The sequence below is a fragment of the Oncorhynchus masou genome, chromosome 1, assembly GCF_036934945.1.
Source record: "Oncorhynchus masou masou isolate Uvic2021 chromosome 1, UVic_Omas_1.1, whole genome shotgun sequence".
NCBI lineage: Eukaryota > Metazoa > Chordata > Actinopteri > Salmoniformes > Salmonidae > Oncorhynchus > Oncorhynchus masou.
Window position 1 is genome coordinate 45,567,776 of NC_088212.1, and position 18,966 is coordinate 45,586,741.

Consider the following 18,966-nt stretch of genomic DNA (forward strand, 5'->3'; position numbering starts at 1 on the left):
TATCATTAAATTGAAGACTTAGTTTTTAATCAAAGATTCCTGTAATTGGTATTACGTGATTAAACTGAATCATTTAACTGTAATTAATTAGGAAGTCGGGGCACCAAGGAAAGTATTCAGATTACAAAGTTATAATTTCCCAATATAACCTTTCAGATATTTTCATATCTGATCAATAGTCTTCTGATTAATGATTTATTTTATCTCACGTTAGTCTCCTTCCAAATGTCGTAAATTGTTGGTTATCTGCACGAACCCAGTCTTCACTATGAGTCATCCATACATCAATTGTCTTAAATAATGAATTTATTACTAACTAAGTAATTCACAGAAATGCATAAACAAACAAACATGGTAAATGTGGTTACATGAAATGATAGGAGAATATGCACTAGTGGGCTGAACCGGCATGGTGGCTTGTTAAACAAGACACAATTAAAATGCTAATCCTTTATAACAATTAAAATGCTAATCCTTTACACATGAACGCTCACTCATTTGGGAACAATTGCAATCAATATATATATTTAAGCTCAGTGTGTCGTCTTGATCGCTGGTGAAAAGTCTTTCTTTTGTAGAATTGTCAGTCTCTCTTCCTCTCTCTCTCTCTGTCTTGGTTAAAGGGAATAACTCAAAGTGACATTCGTTATAGAATGGATGTTTCGGCGGTTGTCGTTCTTCGCATTCGATGATACCAAATTCCTAGCTGCAGACTAGTAATTAATATCAAAGACTTGTTCTCATTCTGTCGGTATCAATAGTCTAAGAGTTTAACCACGTGGTATGGTTAAAAGATTCAGCAATGGTCTGCAACCTTTGTCCCCCTCCTAATGGAGAAAAACATGGTCTGGTGATAATTTCTCAAAGTTGGGTTTTATTCGAAATGGCAGAAAAGGGCTGTCCCAGGATGTCTGACCCTAACTGGGCTCAGGGGCGGTCCTCTGATTTAGTTCAAATCCAATTCCCTTTGAGTTTTCCTTCATTAAGCAGTCCAAAACCACATTGTAAAATTGTGTAAACAGTATCATACTCACTCATTCATCTTATACAACAATTAGATGTAAACCCTTTATCTGGGGCTATTATATAAACAACGTTATGGTAATGTGGCCACACAGTCTCCCATGAGCTTTCCAAGTTGTGACAAACGGACCAGTTCGTAGCTGGATTATTCACCAATCTTTTACACTTTCTCCGGAACATGAAATTTGTTCGTACCTCAAGTTCTGTGAGGTGGAAGGATTTCCTTTGTCTCCATGAAAGACTACTCTCTATAACTTTGTGTCCATGAGGTCTTCTCAGGAATTTACGACCTCTGACCACAGCAGCCTAGTTGAAGGAGGCAAGGGGGGAGGCAGGGAGAGAGGGATGGGGTTGCTATACTCAAAGAGGCCAACGTCATGACACAGCACAGACAGACAGCTAGCTAGCTGTGATTTCATAGACCCGGTTCAGGCTGAGGTCTGTAGAAGACCTGTCCCGAGGCCAGCCTTCGTTTTAGCTCCTTCCACAGCAGCTCCCTCTCCCTCTGGGAACCCTTCATGAAGCCCCTGTTCTCCTGGGCACGACGGGATAAGTACGGTATCACCTCATTCACCGGCCCGTATGGAACATATTTATAGACCGGGAAACCTGCCTGGCCTGGAGGAGAGAGAGACAGAGGGGAAGAGAATGACATTTTTTGGGGAAGCTTTTCAGTACATACCCAAAAATATTATACTTGGCTAGTGTAATGGAATTAGTGAGTTGGAAATTTATTCAACTAATCGTGCACTTAAATTTTAGACCACACAAAGTTGAACCAGTAGTATCTTCGCTAGGATGGAGAAAAAGCCTTCACATCCTGTGGCTCCCCTGCACCTCAGTTGATCATCCCTGATTTAGTTCAATACAATGTCTTTGATTGACAAACTAGTGTTGTGAGCCAACACCAGTCATGGTCAATTTATCAATAAAGTGTCAGTGCAAGTCCCAGAACTCCATATGTGCACAATGCAGGGTCATGAGGTTCCATGTGTCAACACAAATAACTGACTGCTATTGGGAAATACCAATACAAATTCTATGGAATCTAAAGAGGGCCAATAGGCCATCAAATCAGCAGTGCTCTGTGAGGTCAGAGAGCTCTGTCTGTCCCTGCATCCCAATAATCTGTCCTGTAGGCATGGGAAGTGCAAACTTGGACTATTGGGAAGCTAACCAATCAAGCACTCAGTCAGTCAGTCTCACCCAATGGGAAGCTGATTTGGTCGCACATGCCCAGCAGCTGTCCAAAGTACACCTTGTTCTCTGTGGGAGTCAGGCCCAACTCATTCATCCTGTGTCAACAAGAGGAAAAGGAAAATTATAATAGTTATATTTGTATGGTATATGATAGTGACGAAGACACAGTCTATGAAACTAAGAGATGAGGTACCCAGGCACAGAGACTTCCTTTAGACACATGTTGTTACTGTATGTGCAAACAGCTCTAGCTGCACTAATGGTGAAAGGGACACGTTAGCTTTCCACACACAGTTGGAGTCATTAAAAATTAAAAATTTCAACCACTCCACAAATTTCTTGTTAACAAACTATAGTTTTGGCAAGTTGGTTAGGATATCTACTTTGTGCATAACACAAGTAATTTTTCCAACAATTGTTTACAGATTATTTCACAATTCCAGTGGGTCAGAAGTTTACATACACTAAGTTGACTGTGCCTTTAAACTGCTTGGAAAATTCCATAAAATTATGTCATGGCTTTAGAAGCTTCTGATAGGCTAATTGATATGATTTGAGTCAATTGAAGGTGTACCTGTGGATGTATTTGGCCTACCTACAAACCCAGGCCTACCTACAAACCCAGTGCCTCTTTGCTTGCCATCATGGGAAAATAAAAATAAATCAGCCAAGACCTCAGAGTTTTTTTTGTAGACCTCCACAAGTCTGGTTCGTCCTTGGGAGCAATTTCCAAATGCCTGAAGGTACCACGTTCATCTGTACAAACAACAGTACGCAAGTATAAACACCATGGGACTGCGCAGCTGTCATATAACTCAGGAAGAAGACGCGTTCTGTCTCCGAGAGATGAACATACTTTGGTGCGAAAAGTGCAATCCCAGAACAACAGCAAAGGACCTTGTGAAGATGCTGGAGGAAACAGGTACAAAAGTATCTATATCCACAGTAAAACAAGTTCTATATCGACATAACCTGAAAGGCCGCTCAGCAAGAAAGAAGCCACTGCTCCAAATCCGCCATAAAAAAGCCAGACTACGGTTTGCAACTGCACATGGGTACAAAGATTGTATGTTTTGGAGAAATGTCCTCTGGTCTGATGAAAGACAAATTGAACTGTTTGGCCATAATGACCATCGCTATGTTTGGTGGAAAAAGGAGGAGGCTTGAGTGTATGTAAACTTCCGACTTCAACTGTACAGTCGTAGCCAAAAGTTGAGAATGACACAAATATTAATTTCCACAAAGTTTGCTGCTTCGGTGTCTTTAGATATTTTTGTCAGATGTTACTATGGAATACTCAAGTATAATTACAAGCATTTCATAATTGTCAAAGGCTTTTATTGACAATTACATGAAGTTGATGCAAAGAGTCAATATTTGCAGTGTTGACCCTTCTTTGACCTCTGCAATCCACCCTGGCATGCTGTCAATTAACTTCTGGGCCACTGACTGATGGCAGCCCATTCTTGCATAATCAATGCTTGGAGTTTGTCAGAATTTGTGGATTTTGTTTGTCCACCCGCCTTTTGAGGATTGACCACAAGTTCTCAATGGGATTAAGTTCTGGGGAGTTTCCTGGCCATGGACCCAAAATATCGATGATTTGTTCCCACTTAGTTATCACTTTTGCCTTATGGTAAGGTGCTCCATCATGCTGGAAAAGGCATTGTTCATCACAAAACTGTTCCTGGATGGTTGGGAGAAGTTGCTCTCGGAGGATGTGTTGGTACCATTCTTTATTCATGGCTGTGTTCTTAGGCAAAATTGTGAGTGAGCCCACTCCCTTGGCTGAGAAGCAACCCCAAGCATGAATGGTCTCTGGATGCTTCACTGTTGGCATGACACAGGACTGATGGTAGCGCTCACCTTGTCTTCTCCGGACAAGCTTTTTTCCAGATGCCCCAAACAATCGGAAAGGGGATTCATCAGAGAAAATGACTTTACTCCAGTTCTCAGCAGTCCAATCCCTGTACCTTTTGTAGAATATCAGTCTGTCCCTGATGTTTTTCCTGGAGATGTGTGGCTTCTTTGCTGCCCTTCTTGACAACAAGCCATCCTCCAAAAGTATTCGCCTCACTGTGCGTGCAGATGCACTCACACCTGCCTGCAGCCATTTCTGAGCAAGCTCTGTACTGTTGGTGCCCCGATCCCGCAACTGAATCAACTTTAGGAGACGGTCCTGGAGCTTGCTGGACTTTCTTAGGCGGCCTGAAGCCTTCTTCACAACAATTGAAACCGCTCTCCTTGAAGTTTTTGATGATCCGATAAATGGTGGTTTTAGGTGCAATCTTACTGGCAGCAATATCCTTGCCTGTGAAGACCTTTTTGTGCAAAGCAAAGATGACGGCACGTGTTTCCTTGCAGGTAACCATGATTGACAGAGGAAGAACAATGATTCCAAGCACCACCCTCCTTTTGAAGTTTCCAGTTTGTTATTCAAACTCAATCAGCATTGTAGCGGTATTCATTAGAGTGGGGTAAAGAAAGATTTTGTTCGGGCGCCAGGCAGGTATTAACCATGCCGAAAGGAAAATAGTAGAATAGAGAGAGTACCACTACCAGACCCAAACACATCAGCAGAAGAGACTGCCTAGAGTGTAGCCTGTTTGCCAGATAGCCAGTGGAGAGAAAAGAGAATACACATCATATAAAACCCATATCACAGCACAGGGGTAACCCCAACAAGAATACCTCATACAATAATACTAATACTAATAATGGCAGAGCAATTTAACAGCAACTTCATACAAGAATGAACCCAGTCATTAACAGAGGATTTGCAATAATCTGTATTATCTTCCAGTGGATGAGTGCAGAGGGTATGAATGTGGGGGGTGTTCATAGACACAACAAAGGCCTTAAAAATGTCCACAATCTTCTCGGCCACATGTCATTAGTCCACCTCACCTCAATACAGTTCACATAACAATACACAACTTGCAAGCAACCTCCCTTTTAACTAAAATGTCCACCCAAATACTTCTGGCCGGGCAATAATAGTCCAGCTCTAATGAACTTCAATGGGAAGTGCATTTGAAAAATAGAGATTCTGTTGCAGGGTAACGCACTGGAACGATAGAGGGAAGAGAAAGAGAGAGAGAAAAAGAGATCTTAGCTGTGGTCTTCGGGCATGTCGGTGTACTGTCTGACTGTCCGATGGTTTGTTGGTTTGTATGTTAAAGCTTCGCAACAATGTTGCTACTAATCTATGCGATCCATAACGGGCGCGGTTCCAAACGAAAACAACCACGACCTAAAACGATCACACCGATGATTGAGTTAAATACTTGATAAACTACACACGCTGAAAACAAACAAAAAGTTTGAACGAACTCTCTTTATTTCCTCCTTCCTTACTGCTCATGCGCTCTTAAAGTGGCAGCGCACGGTGAAGGCTCCGTGCAGATTTCGCCACAGCATGACAAAGTGATCTCCAGCCTTGTTCTCGTCAACACTCACACCTGTGATAATGAGAGAATCACTGACATGATGTCAGCTGGTCCTTTTGTGGCAGGGCTGAAATGCAGTGGAAGACTTGGAGATTCAGTTCATTTGCATGACAAAGAGGGACTTTGCAATTAATTGCAATTCATCTGATCACTCTTCATAACATTCTGGAGTATATGCAAATTGCCATCATACAAACTGAGGCAGCAGACTGTGAAAATTAATATTTGTGTCATTCTCAAAACCTTTGGCCATGAATGTACATAGTATATGCTTTAAACATTAGAAAAACTCTATAGAATTGCAATAACTACGTGTGTTAGAGTTTGAGCAGGAAAACTTGGCAGAGAGCCATCCTCAGTGTGTCTGTGTCAAGCTAAGGCCATGCAGTGCAGTAATGAGACTTGCCTCCTGAGGGTGTGCTTCACTGTGTCCTCATTGTGAGAAGCAACCATGACATTGGCATTTCTGTTCAGTACAATCTCATCGAGGATGTAGTCTAGACACCTGACAGAGTACAGACATGACAGACATGTTAAGTAAACTACAGGTATCCTAGCGGTTAAGAGCGTTGGGACCTGTAACTGAAAGGTTGTAGTTTGAATCACTGAGCCGACTAGGTGACAAATTGGTCGATGTGCCCCTGAGCAAGGCACTTAACCCTAGATGCTCCTGTAAGTCGCTCTGGATAAGAGTGTCTGCTGAATGACTAAAATAAAAAAATACAATCCAAAATGCTCTCTGTGTGAAACGATATTACACAGCTGTTACTGAAAAATTCCTCATAGTGCTCTACTTTTGGTCAAGTCAAAGAGTTTACTTTATAGGTCAATCAGCATTTTAACAGGTTCTTAAAAACAATTGCTATTCAATACGAATTAAAGAATGTTTTAAGTACAGTATTTATTTAAGCACAGTGAGTAACTAAATAAGCACATCCATCGCTTACTTGTGGTACATCATGTTAGTGGTCTCATAGTCAGGGTTGATGGGGTCCTCGTATCCGATCTCCTCCGCTCTGCTCCTCTCCTGGTACATATAAGCCCCACGCACCAGCTTGGCCCCAAAAAACCATCCCTCACGCCTCGACAACTCAACATCCATGGTCACGATATCATAGGCCTCCTACAATGGTAGAGAAAGCGAGAGGAAGGAAGTAAAGGAGGGATATTAGGGACACCGGTCATCTGTATGATAATGGCGTATAAGCTGTTTATGATCAAACCTTCAAATGATGTGTTTCAGAGAGCTGCTGGTAAGACATGACTACATGTATGAGCATAGAAACTCAGTGACAGGGTCTCTAGTAACCTCAGCTCCCAGGCTTCAACTTCCTTGTGATGTGACAAACAAGACTTGGAAGGATGGCAACGTAATGGGTCCCTAACCTTGAGGTAGCACTGGTAGGTGTTGAAGATGACAGGTTTCACTCTATTGTAGATCCTCTGCATCTCCACAGTCAGTGTGCTGATGGCGGGCTGGAAGTAGGTCTGCTCTGCATCCACCATCAGACGAACACTGTGCTCCTCTGCATGCTGCAATCCACACATGAGCTCAGAGCTTTTCTCAATAAACCAAGGAAACTGAACTGGTAGCTAATTATGAGATGATAAGATGACCTGGTGTGATGTAACATGACATAGCATAACATTGCTGAAGATAACATAAGCATGGTTTCATATAGCATTTTGACCTCCCTGTGTTTACATTGGCAAGTACGTCCAGCCTCTGGAGCATCCTCTTCATCTGTTTCTCCTCCTCCTCTGTGAACTTACTGAGCAGGGGCTCCAGCTGACCAGTCTGGACAAACAAAGAAAGGAGAGCCAAAAATACCTTACCTGAGGCTCAATGAATCACACTGTCTGAGCTAACACTGGAGACAGCCCACACACACAGAGACCTGAGGGCCTTTACCTTCAACAGACTGGCTTTGTCTAAGCTAAGATAAGTAAGTATTAACACACTGCCTCAAGCCTTCTCACACCGCTGAGGTGTGTGGTAATTCCTTGGAATTGCACAGCTGTCATGTGTTAATGCTTACATAGGGAATGGCATGCCAATTCAAACCATTTCAGGCCCAGTGAGTCTCAAGAGGTGTAACTCTTTTCAAACATTCTTTCACCATTCTGGGATCAACTCTAAACTGAATGGTCAATCTTATCAACGTATTTACTCAAACAATTGACAGGGTTTGGAGGTGTTTACAGAACCACTTGAGTTTGAAACCAAGTGGTATCTTCTATCTTCTAGAGCACTTTCGTTGCCATTGCCGTGCCTTGCTTACCTCTAAATTTGGGACAACCAGCAGATCTGATATCTTTATTCTGTCGTCGATCAGGCTGTTCCAGTCCAGCCTGTCAATGGTTCTGAAGGGGCACAGAGAGAGACCGCTTTTAGTAAGTCAAATATAGTTGTTGTAAGGGGCTTTTTCAACAAAGTATGCAAGGGCAATTATTCTACTGCTTTATGGCACAATACAGTTTCTCGAACGAGAGGTATTACATTTTACCCTGATCCTTGTTTCTCTCCAGTGAACCAGCCATGGAAGTCACCTGTGGCCCCAAGCGTGGTCATAAACTCCTGTATGGACAGATAGGCATTTTTGACCGTATATATAGTATGACATTGTTATCTCAATGGATCAAATAGGTCAAACAAGGGGTGATCACCTATACACAAGTCATTATAAACCCTAAAGAACAGCAACTGTGTTCTCAGGGTTGGGTAGGTTACTTTCTAAATATAATCCATTACGGTTACTAGTTACCTTCCAAAAATTGTAATCAGAATCGTAACTTTTGGATTACCCAAACTCAGTAACACAATCTGTTTACGTTCAGTTACTTTTAGCTTGCTTTCCACTTAAGAGGCATTAGAAGAAGACAAATGTCACGCCTTGGTCTTAGTATTTTGTGTTTTAGATAATTAGTTGGTCATGCCAGGGTGTGACATGGGTTTATGTTATTGTGTTGTCGTATTGGGGTTTTTGTAGGCATTGGGATTGTGGTTGATTAGGGGTGTGTTTAGTTTAGGTTTGGCTGCCTGAGGCGGTTCTCAATCAGAGTCAGGTGATTCTTGTTGTCTCTGATAGGGAACCGTATTTAGGTAGCCTGGGTTTCACTGTGTATTTCGTGGGTGATTGTTCCTGTCTCTGTGTAGTTTCACCAGATAGGCTGTAATTAGGTTTCACGTTCCGTTTTGTTGTTTTGTATTTTGTAATCGTCATTTGATTCATTCATTAAAAACATGAGTAACCACCACGCTGCATTTCGGTCCGACTTTCTTGCGACAAACGAAGAACGCCGTTACAGAATCACCCACCACACACGGACCGAGCGGCGTGGTAACAGAAGCGACAGCAGGAGCAGCGAAGGGAGGACGTTATGGACAGTAGAAGTATGGAGTATACAACGTGGGAGGAAATAGACAGGTGGGTGGTCAACTCAGAGAGAGTGCCGGAGCCCGCCTGGGATTCGCTGGAGAAGTGCGAAGAGGGCTATAGGAGAATGGAGTTGGAGAGGCAATCACGACGGCGCAGAGGAAAGCCCGGGAATCAGCCCCAAAAATGTATTGGGGGGGCTTACAGGGAGTATGGCTACACCAGGTAGGAGACCTGCGCAAACTCCCTGTGCTTACCAGGGGCTAGAGAGACCGGGCAGGCACCGTGTTATGCAGTGGTGCTCACGGTGTCCCCAGTGCGGGTGCATAGCCCAGTGCGGTATATTTCAGCTCCGCGTATCGCCCGGGCTAGATTGAGCGTCGAGCCAAATGCCATGAAGCCGGCTCTACGCATCTGGTCCCCAGTGCATCTCCTTGGGCCGGCTTACATGGCACCAGGCTTGCGCTCGGTGTCTCCGGTTCGCCTACATAGCCCAGTGCGGGCTATTCCACCTCGCCGCACTGGCAGGGCGACCGAGAGTATTCAACCGGGTAAGGTTGGGCAGGCTCGGTGCTCAAGAGCTCCAGTGCGCCTGCATGGTACGGTCTATCCAGTACCACCTCCACACCCCAGCCCTCCGGTAGCAGCTCCCCGCACCAGGCTTCCTGTGCGTGTCCTCGGCCCAATACCACCAGTGCCAGTACCACGAATCAGGCCTACAGTGCGCCTCGCCTCTCCTGCTCTGTCGGAGCCTTTCTCCTCTCCTGCGCTGTCGGAGTCTTCCGCCTGTTCAGCGCTTCTAGAGCCTTCCTCCTCTACAGCGCTGCCGGAGCCTCCTGCCTGTTCGGAGCAACCTGATCTGCCAGTCTGCATGGAGCAGCCAGAGCTGCCAGTCTGCATGGAGCAACTAGAGCTGTCAGTCTGCATGGAGCAGCTAGAGATGTCAGTCTGCATGGAGCAGCTAGAGCTGCCAGTCTGCATGGAGCAGCTAGAGCTGCCAGTCTGCATGGAGCTGCCAGTCTGCAAGGAGCTGCCAGTCTGCATGTAGCAGCTAGAGCTGCCAGTCTGCATGGAGCAACTAGAGCTGTCAGTCTGCATGGAGCAGCTAGAGCTGTCAGTCTGCATGGAGCAGCTAGAGCTGCCAGTCTGCATGGAGCAGCTAGAGCTGCCAGTCTGCATGGAGCTGCCAGTCTGCAAGGAGCTGCCAGTCTGCATGTAGCAGCTAGAGCTGCCAGTCTGCATGGAGCAGCCAGAGCTGTCAGTCTGCTTGGAGCAGCCAGAGCTGTCAGTCTGCTTGGAGCAGCCAGAGCTGCCAGTCTGCATGGAGCTGCCAGTCTGCATGGAGCTGCCAGTCTGCAAGGAGCTGCCAGTCTGCAAGGAGCTGCCAGTCTGCAAGGAGCTGCAAGTCGGCAAGGAGCTGCCAAAGCTGTTAGTCTGCATGGAACAGTCTGAGCTGTCAGTCTGCAAGAAGCCGCCAGAGCTGTCAATCTGCATGGAGCAGCCAGAGCCGCCAGTCAGCATGGAGCAGCCAGAGCCGTCAGTCAGCATGAAGCAGCCAGAGCCGTCAGTCTGCCAGGATCCGCCAGTCAGCCAGACTCTTCCAGATCTGCCAGTCAACCAGACTCTTCCAGATCTGCCAGTCAGCCAGACTCTTCCAGATCTGCCAGTCAACCAGACTCTTCCAGATCTGCCAGTCAACCAGACTCTTCCAGATCTGCCAGTCAACCAGACTCTTCCAGATCTGCTAGACAATCAGACTCTTCCAGATCCGCCAGTCAGCCAGGATCTGCCAGAACTGCCAGCCAGCCAGGATCTGCCGGATTCAACTGCCTGGCTGGGCTTCCTCTCAGTGCTGGGCTGCCCTTCAGTCCCGAGCTGCCCCTCAGTCCTGAGCTTCCCCTCAGTCACGAGCTACTCCTCAGTTCAGTGGGGTTCTGGGTGAGGACTATTAGGCCATGGTCGGCGGCGGGTGGATTATCCCAGGATGCGAAGGGGAGGAACTATGACATTTATGGAGTGGGGACCACGTCACGAGCCGGAACCGCCACCATGGACAGACGCCCACCCGGACCCTCACTATGGTTTTGAGGTGTGTCTGGGAGTCCGCACCTTAGGGGGGTTCGGTCACGCCTTGGTCTTAGTATTTTGTGTTTTAGATAATTAGTTGGTCAGGCCAGGGTGTGACATGGGTTTATGTTATTGTGTCGTCGTATTGGGGTTTTTGTAGGCATTGGGATTGTGGTTGATTAGGGGTGTGTTTAGTTTAGGTTTGGCTGCCTGAGGCGGTTCTCAATCAGAGTCAGGTGATTCTTGTTGTCTCTGATAGGTAGCCTGGGTTTCACTGTGTATTTCGTGGGTGATTGTTCCTGTCTCTGTGTAGTTTCACCAGATAGGCTGTAATTAGGTTTCACGTTCCATTTTGTTGTTTTGTATTTTGTAATCGTCATTTGATTCATTCATTAAAAACATGAGTAACCACCACGCTGCATTTTGGTCCGACTTTCTTGCGACAAACGAAGAACGCCGTTACAACAAAAATGAATATGACCAATTGAATGACATTTATTGCAGACTAAATACATTTGAGAGTTTACACAGCTGGCCATAAATGGATGTTGCATTTTACTTTATGGGTTGGTTATGTAGGCTTCTTCTAACCCACTGCTTTCTACTACAGATTATGATACAAGTAGACCATATATTTACATTAAAAAACAAACTGTCAGATGTCCTGTCGTTCCAATTAATTAATAACCCTTTATCTTCAAGACATGGAAATATAGATTAGTCATGTTTTACCTGAACTTAACCCAAACACTAAGGACTTAATAACCTACTCTGTTGTTTATGTTTTGTTGTCATGGAAGACTGGTCATTGCTTCAAGTTGAAAAGGAAATGTTGCGCTCATGTAAAGGCATGCTTTGAGCACTACTGAAAGTGCAATTCGCATGTGACAAATGAAAACCATATGCTGCATTTGGTATAGGCCAATTGCTTAAATATTTGTGGGTGACACTTTGATATGCAGATAGTTTTCAGCTGTTTGGGATAATTCTATCAAAAGTGTGCAAGTTGGAGCATGTTGTAACGGTTTTCTTTAGGTGAAGGAGAGGCGGACCAAAACGCAGTGTGGTGGTTATTCATGTTTAATATATAAACACACTATACATGAATAAACTAACAAACCAAGAAACATGAAAACTCAAAACAGCCCTATCTGGTGCAAACACAGAGACAGGAACAATCACCCACCAACACACAGTGAAACCCAGGCTACCTAAGTATGATTCTCAATCAGAGACAACTGATGACACCTGCCTCTGATTGAGAACCATACTAGGCCGAAACATAGAAATACCCAAATCATAGAAAAACAAACATAGACTGCCCACCCCAACTCACGCCCTGACCATACTAAATAATGACAAAACAAAGGAAATAAAGGTCAGAACGTGACACATGTGTCTGTTTCCTTTATCAGCATGAATTAGATTAAAAGCAATAAAAGCCCCACTTAAATTAAACTAGTTTTTGACAGTATTGAACACAATACCACAGGGAGTTTAGAAAGGAGAAACTCCCTCAAACTTGTATTCAATAGGCTGGGAACCGCACTAAAGCTGTTTCAAGAGCGCATTTTTCACTGACTGTCCACTGGTCAGAAAAACAGTGATTGATAAGCAGCTTAACCTTCTTAAATTCTACCATTATTGGGTTAAAATACACATATATATTGGTGAACTGCGATCCCCAACAACCACAATCTGTAAGGCGCACGATACACACACACTCACATACACACGGTAACATACACACTATACACACATACACATGGATTTTGTGTTTTAGATATGTGATAGTAGAGTAGTGGCCTGAGGGCACACACTTAATGTGTTGTGAAATCTGTGGTGAAATATAATGGCATGTTTTAAATTATAAAACAATTGCCTTAAGTTTGCTAGACCCCAGGAAGAGTAGACGCTGCCTTGGCAGCAGCTAATGGGGATCTGTAATAAACACAAATACTGAGAGAGCAGCAGTGTGATTCACATCAATGTGCTATGTAGATATAATTAATAAGTGATATCCACCACTGCTGTTGTCCTTAACTCCGAGCGTTTATTCAAGTGTGATAATCTTTTGATGCCGACAGCAGTCGCACCATCGGAAGACATAGCTTGGACTGTAGCCTACAAAACCTATTCCTATTTTCCTGCGATCCATAAAATGCGTTTGGTGTGTCATCATAGTGTCACACCCTGATCTGTTTCACCTGTCCTTGTGCTTGTCTCCACCCCCTTCAAGTTGTCGACCATATTCCCCATTATCCCTTGGGTATTTTTACCTGTGTTTTCTGTCTGTCTGCACTAGTTCATCTTGTTTGCCAAGTCCTGTTTTTCCCCAGTCTCTCTTTTTCTCGTCCTCCTGGTTTTGACCCTTGCCTGTCTTGACTCTGAGCCTGCCTAACCACTCTGCCTGCCCCTGACCTCAAGCCTGCCTGCTGCCCTGTACTATTTTGGACTCCGCCCTGGCTATAAACTCTTTCCTGTCTCCGACCTGCCTTTTGTCTATCCCTTGGACTATAATAAATATCAGAGCTCAAACCATCTGCCTCCTGTGTCTGCATCTGGGTCTCGCCTTGTGTCGTTATAAATAGTGGTCTCTGACTTGTAGCCAGACTTGCTCACGCCGAACAAATTTAAACTTGCGCCTTTTTTCAATTCTGATTTGACTGTCATTGTCAAGTACTCCCTCTCCGGCCTCTAGGTCATCAGGCTGCTGATAATCCCGCCCACCTGTCACCATCGTCAAGCGCACCAGCACCTCATGACACTTACCTGGACTCCATCACCTCCTTGATTATCTTCCCTATATCTGTCACTCCCCTTGGTTCTTTCCTCAGGTGTTATTTACTCTGTTCTTGTGTCTCGGCGTACTGCCTTATGTTAGTGTTGTGTTCTTGGTTAAGTTGTTTTATTAAAATGTTTCACCTGCACCTGCTTTCGACTCACCGCCCCATCATTACAGAGTAACACCTCACCTAAGGGAAGAATCAGGCAGTGTTATTTTTGTGTGCTAGTGTAAATGACATCGGGTCCGGGGTCCCCTACAGGCTCTCATGCCTCAGCCAGATGGCCAGGCTCCCCTGCCTCAGCCGGTCTGACAGGTTCTCGCACCCCAGCAGTCTCGACAGGTTCCCGTGCCTCTGCCGACGTGACAGGTTCCCGCGCTTCAGCAGGGGTAACCGGTCAGCTCCTGATCCCCGGGTTCGTCCCCTTTGTCGGCGTCCTGCGGCTGGATCCGCGCGTCAGGGAGGGGGTACTGTCACGTATACCCCTCTCCGTCCTCTATGTCATCAGGCTGCTGATTATCCTGCACATCTGTCGCCATCGTCGAGAGCACCAGCGCCTCATGACACTCACCTGGACTCTATCACCTCCTTGATTATCTTACCTATATCTGTCACTCCCCTTGGTTCTTTCCTCAGGTGTTATTAACGGTTTCATGTCGGTGCGTTGTTTGTGTTTTGTGCTTATTTTTTGGTTTATTTATTAAAACACTTGCTTCACGACTCTCAGCGCACTCGTTACAGTCATTGAGAAAACGTTCTTTCTGAATTGAAAAGTAATCCTATAAGTAATCATCTAGTTTTTCAAAAGTATCTGTAAGCTGATTACAATATTTTTGCTGGTAATGGAACCGTTACTCCCCAACCCTGTGTGTTCTGTGTACCTGTAGTGGCTGCAGCTCTAGCCTCTGCTCCAGAGCCTCCATGCCATCTCTCCCCTGCTGTGCCGCCAGGAAGCTGAAGAAACGCTTCCATTTCACCAGCACCTCCGAGAACTGGAGCTATAGAGGTAGAGAGCAAAATACAAGCATTATAGCACTTTACCAGAGAGTCAACTATCAGCTAAGTGTGTGTTACACATTGATATTGAATGAGGTGAGTTCCCCCTTAACTACCAGGAACTGAGGTCGTCCCAGTGCAGTCATCTTGATGGCAGAGAAGCCATCCACTGAGCTCCCACCTGGATGAAGGTTGATAGGTCACACATGCTCAGTGTAAGCCACACTAATATCAATCAAAAACAGCAATATATAAATTCATGGGAATAGGAAGCTGATGCATTTTGCATAATGTTGTCTAAACAGTAAGGTTACATAGAGGGATATTTTGCTGAGTACTAATTATGGTCTTGCGATTATGAGTGTCCTTTAGTGAGTGTTATGATGCCAAGGAACTACAAATTGGTACATGGTAATTACTATTATTACTATTAGTCCCTGAATAAAAAACTCCATCCCAACCACCCAGCCTTTTCGTATTGTTTATATCCACAGGTGTACCAGATGCTTTGATACACTTTAGGAAGGTCTCCATGTGTTGGTCACATTTGGCCTCATCAGAGTAGAAGTATGTCCTGTCGCCAGTCACTCCCCCTCGACGGTGAGTCTTATACTGCTTTTCTCTGTGGTCCTTGCCTGCAGGGGGAAGCAAACACATCAGCATTCCTCCCTATTGCAACCAGTTGCATCATATAGTTTGGGCTCAAATGAGAGCAAAAGGACAGACTTACTCATGCCTTCTTTCTCTGTAGCAGACACACATGAGCTGACAATGAGAAAAGAGAGGATAATTTATTAATTTGTATGGACACAAAGTTTAGTATTATAGTGTTATGGACACAAAGTATATTAAGAGATCTCTCTCACACACACACACACACACACATTCAATTCCTTGGAGACCACACATCAAGCCCCGTTCCACTTCTAGAAATAAACACCATTCTTTGAACCATATTGCCCTTGAGGCACAAGCCAGTGTATATAGCACACATCTACCCACAGGTGGCTCCAGATTGACTGAAGCTGAGCTGTCTCCCTGCCAATGTTTTGACCTTCCTGAAAGGGCACTCAGACACACTACACCACACGGGATCACAGGACACAAGGGCTGACGTCACAGGACACTATGTGGGGTATTTTGGTGGTTATTGGTGGTAGGTTTGGTGGGTTTTTGGACGTCACTCTCAGTGCGTTTAAACAGAAGGAGGTTGAACGGTATGATGGCATGTCTGGACTGTAAGTGCCAGACGTTTTACATGCTTGGGATGGAATTGTAAATGTCTGAGTGATCGTTTGGTTGTTTGTTTGCATATTTGTGTGTACATGTATGAGCTTGTGAAGCCTCTATACTTTTCTATTTTATTCTCCTGGAAGCGTTCCTGTTGTTTGTGTCCTACTCTAGCTGATCAGTGCGATTCTCTTTGGAGGGTCATAGAAGTGCATGTCAAGCACGAACGTTACTATAGCAGTCGTCTTGCATCAAAGTAGACTTGCTATCTTTCCCTAGCGTATGCCTTGCAGGTCTGTTTTTTTACCAACAGAGAGGCCATACTGAGACTTTGATGGCCATGTCTTTTGATAGCGAACAACGTAAAGACAAAGGAGAAAATTAAGCAGAGCAATGAAGTGACTGTATGTGTATTGAGTGAGAGAGAGAGAGAGAGAGAGAGAGAGAGAGAGAGAGAGAGAGAGAGAGAGAGAGAGAGAGAGAGTCCTTTGGCAGCATGTTCCTCTCTCAATTCAATTTCAATTTAAGCAGCTTTATTTATCTCTCTCACTGGACTAAATGCCGACCAAATGTCTTATTTATTTATTCATAAGTATATAACCTCAAAGTTAAAGTTGTCCTTCAAAGAGGGGTCAGGAAACTAAGCTAAGAAGAAAAACAAATGTTCTTAGCATAACTAACTCACAGTGTGAGTACATAGTGCCATTATCTCACACATCAAAACTACAGCTCTCCTCAGAGAGAACGGTTGTGTAAGTTTTTCCTGGCCTGTCATACAGGCTTATGTCAGAGCCGGGATCAACTCATGTGACAGAATTCCTGAAGAGTGAGTTCCGAGAGGCCAGCCAATCCACCGAGGAGGGCCTTGACCAAACCGACCAATGGGGTCTGGACAGACTAGTGTTTACATCCTAAGAGGGATATCAAATTATAGCATGTCCCTGGCTTCAAACGAGGGGAAAATCATACCTGTGGTCATTCACTCTGGTTAGATTTGGATGCCTTTGATTTTATACAAAATAAGGAAATTACATTAGTTTGGGGAACTAAATCTGTATGTGTGAAAAATAGAACTTTGTTTGCTTAAAACAATGCTTGTGTGCTTTCAGAAGTGAATAACACAGAACGGCAGTACTTTCTATATTCCCTAATCCTTATCGAATACCTAACTGATGACAGGAAATGCATTCATCACATTCATCACCACTCATATTCCTTCTGATTAAGTTGTGGAACAGCATTTTATATAGGTTAGAAACATCATGTTTAGGTTAATAAGCAATGTACTTACTCCATCTCTTTAGTCACTGCATCCTCTTGTGTGAGGTCCTCCTCTACACTGTAGTCCAGGACAGAGCCCACTCCGAAGGCCCTGTTCTTTTGAATCAGAGACTTGATGGACTTGTGGTCCTCTCCCGCCACAAACTGGCCATAGAATGTCATCTTCATAAACTGCTCAAATGCCTTCTTCCCCAGTAGGAACTTACTGATATCCATCAGCTAAGAAAAAAGGGAAAAGCATTTAGAGCACGTTTCAAGCGAGCTGTAGCGCTGAGGATCTGCGGTATAGCGCGATTTAAATGAAAGCGTTTACAGTGAATGCAGTCCCCCGCAAACAAGTAAACATTTCCTTTCAATTCCGTTCACGCCATTTACTTGTGTGGCCAATAATTGTGTGGTAATAATGCCAATAAAGCCGTTATAAATGATACATAACATTGTTATAGCGTTTGCCATGAACACCGTCTTTTTTCCGTTTTTGGACATTTCACTGAGGTGAGAACCTGAAGATGACAGTAAACACTGGGAGGAGGGCCAGGCAAGTCAGGCACAGCTATGTTCTATAAGAGGGAGTAATTCCACACTCTAAATAGACCGCTTGGTGGTAACGTTATCTAGGGATACAGGCACACAGCATACTAGGCAGACGACAGATTTACTGGGAGAGAGGTAATAGATTCCTTGCTGCCTGCACCTGTATTCACACCCTTTAGGCGAACTGAATGTTAAACAAACTTTGTTTATGTTTTCTTATACCACTTCAAATAAGAGTTCCCTCACTGGAGAAATAATTCCAATTGTATTCTGTTTCTTATATACTCTATAAAATGCAGATTGTCCTGCATTTAGAAAGTCATTTGGGCCTTCTGTGTTGTCTTCTATTATAAGTCAGCATCCTTCTAAAGTACAGACAGCTCAGCAAGTGAAACCCCCACAGCAGGACGTAGAGCGACACATGATCACATGCAGTAAAGTATCTCTAAGACAGTTTGTGTGTCTCGCCAACTTGAGCGTCTCAACAACAAAACAAATACAAGCTTAATGCAGATTCAGCACAGAGATATTATACCATACCTCCTTGTTCTTATCAACCAAAAGGTCATAGGAGCACAGTTTGAAAACCACCAAACTTCTGAGCAGTTCTAAATTGTCTTTACTCTTGTATGCTTCCTGTGTCAGATCAAAGTCAATAGAGATCTTTGGAGAGGAGGAAGCATTTCTGCTTTTCCTTGAAGAGTAGGACTCTCTGTTGGTGACATCCTGGTCTGCCTGAGTTGAGGCGACAGTGGACTGTGCTCTTCGGTTAGAAAGGGTATTCAGTCTTCTGACGTTTATATCCACGCCTGCCCGAGTAAGGGCTGGTACAGTTTTGACATAAGACATGAGTTTTGAGGTGCTGCGTTGGTCTCAGCGGAACTAACTAAGCAGGTGAGCGCAGCATCGATTGTGGGCTGTTTAAAATTAGTTTCGCATTTATCAGCCACACGTATTCGTATCTACTCCGTTCATGCATATTTATAGTAGTTTAATTCTGAAGTACCGGTTGGTGGAAAAACC

General features: G+C 44.4%; 1 protein-coding gene across 1 annotated transcript; it reads right to left on the minus strand.

The window, feature by feature from the left end:
- Window positions 1-288: 288 nt before the first annotated feature.
- On the minus strand, window positions 289-18,883 carry LOC135545187 (proline dehydrogenase 1, mitochondrial-like). The gene is made up of 14 exons (XM_064972821.1): window positions 18,484-18,883; window positions 17,420-17,628; window positions 15,629-15,663; window positions 15,399-15,533; window positions 15,015-15,079; window positions 14,784-14,900; window positions 8,180-8,250; window positions 7,955-8,036; window positions 7,378-7,470; window positions 7,059-7,205; window positions 6,620-6,795; window positions 6,079-6,177; window positions 2,230-2,318; window positions 289-1,641 (listed from the first exon to the last, which is right to left on the minus strand). The coding sequence occupies exons 1-14, from the start codon at window positions 18,790-18,792 to the stop codon at window positions 1,439-1,441; spliced, it is 1,830 nt and encodes a 609-aa protein (XP_064828893.1). The 5' UTR covers window positions 18,793-18,883; the 3' UTR covers window positions 289-1,438.
- Window positions 18,884-18,966: the final 83 nt, after the last annotated feature.

Excerpts from the sequence above, each read along its gene's own strand:
- LOC135545187 (XM_064972821.1), bottom strand. The coding sequence starts at position 18,792 with ATGTCTTATGTCAAAACTGTACCAGCCCTTACTCGGGCAGGCGTGGAT. Across the intron at positions 14,901-15,014 it reads TGGGACGACCTCAGTTCCTG|CTCCAGTTCTCGGAGGTGCT; the intron begins GTAGTTAAGGGG and ends CTACCTCTATAG. Across the intron at positions 6,178-6,619 it reads ACTAACATGATGTACCACAA|GTGTCTAGACTACATCCTCG; the intron begins GTAAGCGATGGA and ends GTACTCTGTCAG.